Genomic DNA, 11,984 nt, shown 5'->3' with positions numbered 1-11,984 from the left:
TTTCCTCTCTTTCTCTCTCTCTCTCCCTCTCTCTCTGTAGTCCATGCCTGACGCCGGAGAGCATGCCCTATAGTGCACCGGTCCCCAAGCTGGGGTTCGGGGACCTCAACGGGTCTCATTGAGAAGGAGTATGGTTTCTCCTCGGGCGGTTTACACAAGACGTTTGTGTTATCACTGGAGAGCTAATTGAACATAATCCATGATTGTTTTATGTCCCCGGGGTGACATTAATTGATAAAAATGTTTTAGAATCCTATTATGAGGCCTTAATCCATGATGTTTTGTGACTGCGTCTGTCCCTCTATAATATTCTTCATAATAGGGCCAGACAGACCGGCAATATATAATGCAATCCTGTGCAACAGCCTTGCAAGGAATAACCAAAGCCTGCTAAAATTTTCAGGCTTAGAATGTTATAAAATATTACTTCAACTTTGTGCTTGTATTCTGCGTTGTTGCTGCATAATATTATTTTACCATGATTTTGCTAAACAGCTTTAGAATCAATTATAAAACAGAAATTAACACCATATATGTTGATGGTCTGTAAAGAGATGACCAGACATAAGAATACAGTATAACAGACTTGTGATACGGGCTGTATAATGCTGCCCAATACAACAACACACACTATAGAAAGCATGAGCAGCCTGACACCACTTTAAGGATTTATTACACGGCTGGGGCACTGCCATACATTTTGTATTACATGAATTTACTTTTGTTTGTTTTTAACATGACTGTGATTTTAGTTTGACATCTTTACAGATATTTCCATATCTTATTTCTTGGATCTGCGTTGCCATATTTTGTGAGTACATTACCTTTTTTTGCATAAATTCAGCTTTTTATAATATTGTTTTGAATAAAAAGTTAACCATACTGTTGTGGCCACCCATGAACAGATTTTCTCTTTGTTCTTTGTTAGGAAATGTATTGATACAGATTTATCTTTGAGGTGTATTGGATGCAGAAATAGAGGAACGTGGTGTCTGAATAAGCCACTGCTCTGTCAGTCATTAGCCTTGAAATCATAATAGACTGGAATGGGACTGAATGGGGTTCCCTGTAGGGTCTTAACACAGGTTTATATATGGCCTGCTGTGTGTGTGTGTGTCTGTGTGTGTGTCTGTGTGTGTGTGTGTGTGTGTGTGTGTGTGTGTGTGTGTGTGTGTGTGTGTGTGTTCCTACTCCTAATCCAGTCTCCAGGGGCCTCTGTATCCGGTTGATGGTCTTCCTTAGCAGACATGCTGGATGGGATTGGTGGTTAGGCCCTTCATAATCCTCTCCTCATCTGGTAGCCTGTAAGATAGCTGCCCATCGAAACCAAAACCGTGTGTGTGTGTGTGTGTGTGTGTGTGTGTGTGTGTGTGTGTGTGTGTGTGTGTGTGTGTGTGTGTGTGTGTGTTTGAGTGCTGAATGCTCAGTAATGATCCACACAAGCTCCCCACCAGAACTAAATTCTTCTTTATCTTTAATTCTCTTCATTTTCTCCTCTTCTTCCTCGCCTTGTTTGGCTCCGGAGATGTCAGACACAGAACAGCAGACAGATAGCGAACATGTAAATTTGATGTTTGAGAGCCCACAAGGCACTGGAGCCTTCAAGGCCATAAAAAACCGACAGCATATTTCCTCAAATAAGCAGCCGTAGAGTCTTTTTCTCTCACATACACACACTCACTCAGGCACACACACGTATACACACTCACACACAGTGTTAATGGCTTCATAATTGTCAGAGGCAGACCATTGAGCATAATCAGGAGACTGCAGCAAGGCGAAGACCAATATTTGTAATTTACTATGACAGATAGTACATTTTTATTACCCAGGGGCTGCTGGTTTGTTTTGGGATGCGATAAACCACACTCATCCACAAACATTTTATCTCTCAGTTCACATACTCACTTACTCTCACTCTTTTCCTCTGCTGTTCTTTTCCTTCTCCCTTCCTCCTCTCACTCCCTCCCCCCCCCCCCCTCTCCTTCACATACATACAGACTCAAAGACTGGTTCAGCTGTAGACAGTGTGTGACCTCGGGGTCAGGAGCATTACGCCAAACAGACAGACACTGAGTCAGGGAGCAAAGTTCAGCTAGTCACAGGAAATCGCAGGTACCCACACTCAAACTGAACACACATACACACAATCAATCACATAAAACCCTCTCATAAATACAAAAAGTCTCTCAGAGCAGTTGGCGATGTATTGAGAGGTTATAATACAAATGCCTTTTTTTCATTAGAAAAAGCTCTTTGTCCCAATGATTTGCTCACATGGTGGTGATTTTTTTCCTGACATCACGCTCTGAGCAGGAGGCCTGTTTGGTTATACTGTTATACATCTTTTTTCAGGTTGTTTGTGGAAAAAAAATCAGAATAAAAATCAGACTCAGGGGGGCGCTGGTGACGCAGTGGTTAGTGCGCGCACCCCATGTATGGAGGCTATAGTCTTCCAAGCGGGCAGCCAAGGTTCAAATCCTGCCTGTGGCTCCTTTCCCGCTTGTCATTCCCCACTCTCTCTCTCTCTCCCTGATTTCCAACTCTATCCACTGTCCTATCTCTCCATTAAAGGCACAAAAAGCCCCAAAATAAATCTTAAAAAAACAAACAAATCGGTCTCAGTTATATTAGTCAAGTATGTGTACACATGCAAGGAATTTGACGTCGGTTTATTGGCAGTCTAACAAAAAAATTCACAAGTCAATAAAGGCATTTGTGAGCAATGCAAAGGAAAGTGAGAAATATGTCATTGCTGTGTTGCCAGGTTACATATATATCAATGATGTGGGTGTTTTAAAATAAATTATGTAATGATTATATTTTGCAGGTACCTAATTTCGTGTTCCTGTTGACATATTATCAGCAGGGTTGCTTTAGGGCAATGGGAATAAAGTTAAAGAGTAAGAATTACTGGCACAGTGGTTGTTATTGACAATGGGCTGCTGTGAATTTATTGTTCCTGACACTCAGGGCCAAGTTAACTTTTCATCAGAGTGACTGCCTGTGGGAAGAAACTGTTCCTGTGTCTGGTTGTTTTGGTGTACAGTGCTCTGCAACATTCAAAAGACAATAGTGAAAAATCCATGAGGGACGGTGAGTCATAATGCTAGCGAAACAACGATTAAGATAGCCTATTAGCCACAATTGAACAATAGCTAACAACAGCACTCAGCTGCTAGCCAGCTAATATTACCGTTAGCTAGAAGTGGTTGAATTCTTGCATTACCTTTTTGAAGGTGTTATAAGATATTATAAGAGGGAGATAAGAGACTTTACTTTGTAAAACAAAACCAGCTAACAGTTATATAAGCTAGTAAGCTGTTGAGTGCTAATTAGCTATTTTCTGACTGTAAAGGGTTATCATACATTTTTCATATTCTCCCAACATGTCCTGTCTCTTTTCAGCCGTCCTGTCCAATAAAGGCTAAAAATAATTTTAATTTTTTTTTTCTTTGACTTGAAACGTTGGCCCAATGCTCATGCTGTTGTTTTCTATCCATTGTCTGTTTTGGTGGTCATCAGTTTGGAAAAGGGAAAAACATTACTATTCAGATTTCCTTGAACATACAACCTAAATCGTTAGTACTGCAACATTATTATAGCATTTGAGCTTCCCCTCCCGAGCACTGAGAGAAGAACACGACTTAATTTAGATATGAAAAAGTGTTGCAATCAAAACCAAAAAAAAGTTGTAAGAATCAAAAAGCATCAAAGTTAATGCAGCAGAACCAGGCATACTGGTGTATTTTTTTTATTCCACCAACAAGCCGCCTTGGAAACAAATCTAGAGCCTACATGTTATCAATAATGCAACTGATTTCAGTAGATTAGTTAAGCTAAAAGTAACAGATCATTAATACTCAGGCCTTAAGCAAAGATGAGGTGCAGGCTACAGACGCTTGCTCTCTGACTCAAAAGCCTCTGAACTCTTTTTTAATTTTCAAACTTAAGTCTCAGACCCAACTGATGCTGACTCAAGTGACATCACTATAATTTATTTATTGGATTTTTCAGATTTTACAGAGCCCCTTTCTGAAGGCTCTAAACGTTATTTTCTTACATACTCTGTGTCCCTCTCCTAAGACCTGTAAACCGTCTTTATCTTTTTTTAAATTGGAAATTGTTCCTCTTGTTCTTTATAAAACTAGAAGGCGATCCGGTCTCTAAGCGAAGCCTATGCAGAGGTGCCTCAAACCTATAACTTTTCTTATAGTCAGCAGAGGGAGACTCAACGGGTTGCAAAGAGGAGTCTGATGGTATGGAAACTAATAAGAAAAAAAATCTGAATTTTGATTAATTACTCCAATAATTATTTATAACTAGATTCATACAACCATTACATTGCCTATCCACCCTGTTGTCCAAACATGGTCAACTCTTTCTCCATAAAAACCCAACACAAACAGCCAAAGAGTGACATCACATTGCAAGTGTTTACTTCTGTTGTATAGTTTGTGGTTCTTTCTGTAAAGTTTGGAACATGTACTGGCATACATGGCTATACCCTTCACTTTACAATATGTAATGTCACTTACCTTTTGTATGGTTTTGGAGCCGTTAAAGTGACTAATGTTGTTTTCCAGACAACCAAAGCAAAAACAAATCGCCTCTATCTCATGATAATGAAGCTCCAGTGTGAGTACACTTAGGAAGATTGCATTTTGCATTCAAAATTGGCGATTATTTCTCATTCATCCCTTTCCTGCATGCCAATTCACACTTACTGCGGCCGTCGTCTGGGGCTGTTGTTGGGAAATCAGATGCTTCATCTCTGATTGCATGGTGTCTCACCCTCATTGTTAGCCTATCATCTCTCTGCCCTCTTTTTAAGCATGAATCTCTGCTTCCCTGCTGTAGTGTTACGCATGCCCCGCCAACCTCTCCATCACCGCCCGGGCTTTACAGAATCATCATCTATTAATTCATCATCCATGTGATCAAAGAAAGTCACCAGAAACCATCCCCACAAGTGTCTGGACTCCACTGAGGGGATTTTTCCTGCTTCCACTCAAAGCAATCATCTGCCAATCACAAAATCCCCCCGTAGTCTCCAAGTCCCAAAGAGCTTCTGTCAAGCCATATCATCAAATTATTAGATTAGTGGTTCAATAAATATTCTCTTCATTCAGTCGTCTGTCCTGGTTGAAATGGCTGTGAACGATTCGAGCATCAAAAACAAAGACATCACACTTCACACAGCTTGTCAGTACAATCTTCAAAAAATGATTTTCAAACGTTATGAATGACCAAACGTTTTTCATTCATCTTCGGTGGAGACAGAAAGCCCCCCCCCCCCCCCCCCCCCCCCCACCTGATCATTACAGTGTCATGACATTGTGAGTGTGTGTGTGTGTAGCTTTGAAAGAGAATTACACATGTCCGCAACAGTCACCATTCATTAGAGTAAAACAAGTCAATTATTAAATTGAATGGTCTGCACTCTGATGCAGAACTTTCAAATGTCAGTGATTCGTACACTAATTGGAGTGGAAGCATGCTTGTGCTGCTCAGCAGTCAGTTTGTAGGACGAGGAGGCTGGCAATCAGCATGGAGAAACTGTGTGTGTGTGTGTGTCAGTGTTAACAAGAGAGACAAATAAGACACACAAATAGGAACAGAGAGAGAGAGAGAGAGAGAGAAGCAGGTGCATCACTAATGGCTTTTTAAAAAGGTTACAGCGTAGAGCTCTTCTTTTCTAATGGGGCTCCGGCTGTGCTTGAGAAGCAATTTCCGGAAAAGATAATGTTGTCGAGAGAGCGCAAAGAGTTCTTTGTGTGTGTGCATGCGTGTGTGTGCATGCGTGTGTGAGTGTGTGTGTGTGTGTGTGTGTGTGTGTGTGTGTGTGTGTGTGTGTGTGTGTGTGTGTCTTGTCGTTAACAAGACTGACAAACACAAATTCAAAGGGAACACAAAGAGGGGCGGGGAGAGATTTGGGCAATTGAGAAAGAAAGAGAGAGAGAGAGAGAGAGAGAGAGAGGTAAAATTGCCTGTGTCTACATTTCAAAGTAATTGTGCCATTACATCACATTTATTAGCTTGCTGACTAAGGCCTAATGTGGGCCAGCGCAGGTCTCAGGAGAAAAACATTTTAAAGTGCTCTTTTCCGTTTTAGCATATTTTTACATTCCTAATGTGCTGTTTGATTTCATAAACATTAAAACGGCTTAATTCTTAAAGGCTCTCTGTGGGCTTGCCTTGTTTTCAGGTTACCATGGTTACACTGCCACCCTGTGGTCAAGGCACATGTCGACAACTGACTTCTCTCAACAGGGTTTCATTCAGTTAATCTTCTCCTACGTCCAAAGTAATAACACTTCATTTTTCTTACGGAGCTTTCAAGACAGATTTACTGCAAATGTGCTCCCTTTACGACCAGCTGAGTTGGAATAATTCATACCGACTAATAACACGTGCTGTGCCGTGTTCTACATTCATTCTTCTTCTCTGATATGAAGCTGGGTAATGGCCACTAAGGGGCAGCACTTCACTACAAAGTGTCCTGACTCTACAGTGAAAAAAAGAATCATTAGATCCTGTTATCCATACTTGAGAAGATGAAATCCTTCCTGCACATTATGCCACATGCTCTTCTGTAAAGCGTCTCGAGATAACACTTGTTATGAATTGGCGCCATACAAATAAAGATTGATTGATTGATTTGCTTGATATTTGAGTGAACGGTATATCACAGTGTGTACCGTAAGTTTTATGGAAATGTGACACACCTCCAGTGTTTCATTTCTTCATAGCTCCAACACAGATCTTCCAGAAGAGCGGGGACTTTCTGACAAGTCACAGTAAAAAAAAAAAAAAAAAAGCAAGAACAATAATGGCTGAATACCATTTTGTTAAATTACAAGTCTCCACCCATTTTAAAAGCCTGCCTGACCTGCTACAGAGAACAAAGAAAACCTAAGTGTGAGTGGAAAATGGTCATGAACCTCGCTTTATCTTCTTTTGTTGGCATTATAGGCATCATTTTAAATATTCTGTAACACTTTAGCATTTACTTTGTTCAATTCCCTTTGTATTTACCTTTTGTTTAGAGATCCAAGTAGAACTGAAGTGGATGCATTATGAGGTTCGTTTAAACCTAATATAGAAACTAATTTGACGTTTTTCTGATTTGTTTACCACTGTTTATTAAAAGTTGTAATATTTCCATTTCTTTCATTGTTGTTACACAGATCATATCATCCACACCGTGTAAAAGAAAATCAACCTGAGAAACTCATCTGCGGCAGGTGCTGTGGCAGTAGCTCAGTCTGTAGAGACCATAGTATTGGGAACCGGAGGGTTGCTGGCTCAAGTCCTGGTGCGGACTAAATCTGGAAAATTGGTCTGGTAGAGGTGCCAGTTCACTTCCTGAGCATTGCCCTTGAGCAAGGCACCAACTGTGGCTGTGTGCAGCCCCCTCACTCTGACATCTCTCCATTAGTGCACGTCCACAGGATCCTGATTGTGCATGTGTGTGTACTTCAGCCGATGTGTGTAGCATGTCTCAAGTGTTAAATTGAATTTCCCCTCGTCTTCTTCTTCTGCTACTGAGAATTCAGTTTAATGTAAAAACAAAAGAAAAAAAGTGTGTACTACAGGCTTGTGGCAACATGTGGTAATTGCAATTTATTTTGGTAAATAAATACAAAACAGACATTTCAACATGAAAATAACATTATCTGGACAGTAATGGGGTTTTATACCTCTTCAGTTGTTCATAAAAAATCGGACTGAAGAGCTTTACTATAGGTAGCCTCAGAGCTATAATGAGCACCTTCTGCTATAACAGGCAGGCATTGATAGGACACCTCAGCAGGGGTCCTCCTAAAGGCCTGCTGTTACACACAGGCGCAAGTGTTTAATTATAGCAGCTACGTTTGACAGTTTCACTTCAGAAAACATATTGCCAAATTAACAGTAATGCTGCCGTACGATGTGCTCATTATAAACATACACACAAGCACTCACACACTCACATTCACACACATACACACGGGCTTAATAAAACCAAAAGCATTGTCCTCTTTATATTACCTATTGCTGTCTCTCCTACTACTTTAACCTGTCTGCAGTGTCCTTGTGAACTGAGCAGGACCAAAGCAAGTCTCCTAACATCGGCTGAATGCTGTCAGATTTGAGGCTCTCCTTCACAGCGCTACGTTCAGGCTCCACATCATGTTCCCAGTAAGGTTTGACAAAATGTTCGATTCTCTGACACAATCGCCGTTTATTTTAATGCTTGAAGGTATTGAAAAGTGCAGAAGCTTTAAAAACGTCACATCTTCGATCATATTTTAGAGAGAGTAGTGTCTACGTTGCACAAATTTGTATTTGTATAACATATTTTGAGCAATTTAGAACATTTTTGTAGGAGTCTGCCTGCAATATTTGTATTTAAAACCAAGAAGTTACCCAGACTTGGTTGTCTGGGAGTAGTATTTTGTGTCCCTGTGTTGTTGAAACAGGTTTCATTATTGTTTGATTTTGACTCTGAAATTCTAATATCTCGACAGCCGTAGTTCCTGGACAGCTTCAGACAGCGTCAACTTGCTCACACAGGTCGAACGTAACAATAATGTAGTTTATATACTGTGTAAAGAAACCTATATACTGTACAAAACTATACAAAACTCAGAGGTCTTACCTCTGTGTCACACACTGGTCTGTTGCCACTGGCTTTCTGAAGTCAGTGTGAGGAAAAGACGTCCGACCGAAGCAGGAGAATCTTCTAATAACAGGCGAGTACATGAACTGAAGCATCAACAACTGATGCTGTTCAACAAACTCACACAGCAGCTATTGTTCTCTGAAGTCATGCTCAGGACGGAAATATCAGATGCTGCAGTAATGTTGTAACGCTGAGCTCCCCGTCTGCAAGTCACATAAATGTAAGGCATCCAACGACTCATTATCCTTTCACTGCCCCGGCAAAGAAAATGAACCACCCCCCCCCCCCCAAGCTGGAAAGCAGGCCTGCAAAGGTCAGTAGGACAGTGCAATATGATCTGATGTGGGAAATCTGTGCATATTCCAAAGAACGCTTTATATTGTATAACCTACAAGCTAGCCTAAAAGGAAATGTTGGCTAGAAAATAGCTTTAACCCAGTATTGAATCTGGAATATTAATGAAGATGCAAAGAAATGGTAAAGATTGTCATTTGTTTGTTTTTGACTTCATTTCTTTTAGATTTTGTGTTTTTTTGTGCCTTTAATGTAGAGATAGGACAGTTGATAGAGTCAGGGAGAGAGAGAGAGAGAGAGTGGGGAACCACACGTCGGATTGGAACCTGGGCCGACCGCTTTGAGGACTGTAGCCTCTGTACATGACGGGCGATTCTAGATTCTGTTGGGGCCCTAGGCAAAAATGAATTGGGGGGGGGGGCCCCTCCAACCAGCGTTCATCACTAACATGCCTGCTAGTATCCCGACCCACACTCATTCTCCTTTAGACGGATAATTCCTCTTCCTTTTCCTTCGCTCACTTCCACTGACAAACTTTGGTTTTCGAAATCAATAAGGCATGCTACACTTAGCAGGGCAATGAGAGTGAGCGCTGTCAGATGGGGCCCCCTTAAGGACTCTCATTGGAAAATTTGCACATTTTGAGCCACTGCTGTTGTAAAGCTTTCCCTTGCATTGCCTGTTGACAAGCAGCACCTCTGTGTACATGGGGCGCGGGCACTAATCAATACAGTACCGACGCCCCTGTTTTTGACTTATTAAGACTACTGTAGAATCGCTATGTGTGTGCAGTATTAAAACCCAAGTACCATTTCCCTTTGTGGACCATGAGTATATCATAGTGTATTGTTTAGTATGGTATTGGGTGGTATCACATTGTATCATATCGGACTCTTCACTAACAACAAATAACAGCAGCATTCGAGCTTCCTGCACGACGTCAGAGGAAAACAGCCACCGTGTCAAGAAGATGAATACTTCTCCATTAATCCATAAAAACACAGGTTTAAATGTAAAAATAAATAAAGAGCAGGTGATAGGTACTGAAGGTGTGAACAGAAAAGACAAAGTAAGAGTTTAGTGTAAATGAATACAGATTATAAAAAAAACATGACAAAAGGATGTAAAACAACTTTCCCGATATTTCACAGCATGGACGGAAACCTCCAGACATTTAGAAACACACACCTGAATAGTAAGTATATGGAAATGTAGTTCACTTCACTTCACTTCACTTCAGGGATGACTTATCTGATCCCCCGAGACACATGAGTGTCACAAGCACAGCACTTGTGTGTATACGTCCCTCTTCTGTCACTTCACACAATATACAGTGAGATCATAATGATATCCCCCCCCCCCTCCCCCCCCCCCCCAAATCAAATCAAGATACAAACACAGTTTACTGAACGCTTCAAAGGTTCTTCTGTGCTCTTTGTCCCAAAAGTGCTTTCTTCTTCGACGGCTTCTCTTCTTAGCTTTGAGGACAGAAAGGATCTGTGCTATGATACTCGACAGTACCTGCGTTAGATGACTTAAAGTTTTTGAATCCTTAAGTCCTTTTCCCCTCATTTTATGTCCTGAGTGTTACAAAGGGGTCTTTTGAGGACGATCATCCAGTGTTTGAGATTTTCTTTGATCAATAAAATACCCACACTGCTGCTGAGTGTTTGAATTGATCGAGTGTTTCATCAAGTCATTCCCAGCCAACAGTCATCGATAGTCACTGTTCGGTCTCGTTTTGGACAACAGGATAAGGAAACAGGACACAGTATTGCTTCAACAGCTCTGGCTTTGATTAGTCTTTCATCGGGTCGTTTTCACCTGAAAGAAAGAGGAGGCCATCTTGGAGGACAAACAAGACAGAAGTGGACGGAAAAGGACACGTATCCATCTCCTACCGATCCTTAGGGGATGACCGAGTCCAGCCATGCTCACCATGTGCACGTGTGCCTGTTCTGCCTCCTGTGATTGGTTGGGACATTCAGACCTGTGTGGATTTGACTCGTCGGAGAGCACTTCGTCCGTCGGGGTGGGCAAGACAGGATGGGGGTAGTTCAGGGGGCAGGTCTAAACTGCGCTGGTTAGGCAACGTCGCGAGGGAAGGAGCACATCGGGAGGGGTGGGGGACGGGATTGGCTGATGGTCATGTGATCTCAGAATACGGTACCCCTGGAACCTAACAGGAGGGAAAAGGACAGAGAGACGTTCAGGAGAGGCGGAGCAGGAGTGAGGTTTGAGAGTGTAAGACATTTGAGAAATCATTTTGAAGTTTAAAACCTGAAAGAATAGAGCAGATAAACGTCACTAGACTGAGACAGGGAGAGACAAGAATGCAAAGCGATGATGTCTCGATGAGAGGGATGAAGCGTATATATGACAGAGATGTCAGACAAAAAGAAGAATCAAAGACACATCCAGATCAAATGAAACAAGTGAGGACAATAAAGAGTGTAAAAGAAACAACACTGTGAGGTTGAGCAAAGGTGAATCCGATCATCAGCATGCTTACACACTCACAAAGACAAACAGTGTTGTAGTACTCGAGTCAGGCAGTGATTTAGCCATCATATTTGACATGCACTCTGGAGTAGATTTATAAACACTGTAAGATTTTTTTAATTTCCCATTGCTAACTGCACAACTCCTCCGTTGCATCTTTTGTACATTTTGTGCTTTTTACACTTTTAAATTCTATTTTATATATTTGTAATTACTTCATATATTTTATTATTTAAGTGCCCACTATTTTTTGATTTATTTCTTTTGTTAACTGTTCAGCACCAATACACCAAGACAAATTCCTTCTATATGTAAATGTACTTGGCAGTAAAACCCAATTCTGATTCTGATTCTGAACCAAACCGCATTGGAAGAATCACAATTCTGACGTTATGACGATGCTACATTAGAGGTTTTATGATTACCTGTGGCGGATTTTGAAAGCATGCACCAAATGTAACGGCAAATCCACCCAACAGCTGTCAACATATTTCACTCACTGCAACACATATCAACCTGA

The 11,984-nt window shown here is 41.2% G+C and overlaps 2 protein-coding genes across 3 annotated transcripts in view; one reads left to right on the top strand and one right to left on the bottom strand.

Annotated features, from left to right (window-relative positions):
* The window catches only part of LOC132991770 (histidine-rich glycoprotein-like), a 393,411-nt gene that overhangs the window by 332,589 nt on the left and 48,838 nt on the right, over positions 1–11,984 (top strand). The window lies entirely within an intron of this gene.
* plppr2b (phospholipid phosphatase related 2b) overlaps positions 8,344–11,984 on the bottom strand; it is a 46,689-nt gene continuing 43,048 nt past the window's right edge. For both annotated transcript variants that reach the window (XM_061060282.1, XM_061060277.1), the window contains exon 7: positions 8,344–11,141. In XM_061060282.1, the coding sequence (XP_060916265.1) occupies positions 11,033–11,141 (109 nt within the window). In that variant the 3' untranslated portion in view covers positions 8,344–11,032. The remainder of the gene's footprint in view (positions 11,142–11,984) is intronic.

The sequence above is a fragment of the Labrus mixtus genome, chromosome 2, assembly GCF_963584025.1.
Source record: "Labrus mixtus chromosome 2, fLabMix1.1, whole genome shotgun sequence".
NCBI classification, from domain to species: Eukaryota; Metazoa; Chordata; class Actinopteri; order Labriformes; family Labridae; genus Labrus; species Labrus mixtus.
The sequence above is the reverse complement of the archived record's forward strand: the minus strand, read 5'-3'. Positions and strand labels throughout refer to the sequence as shown.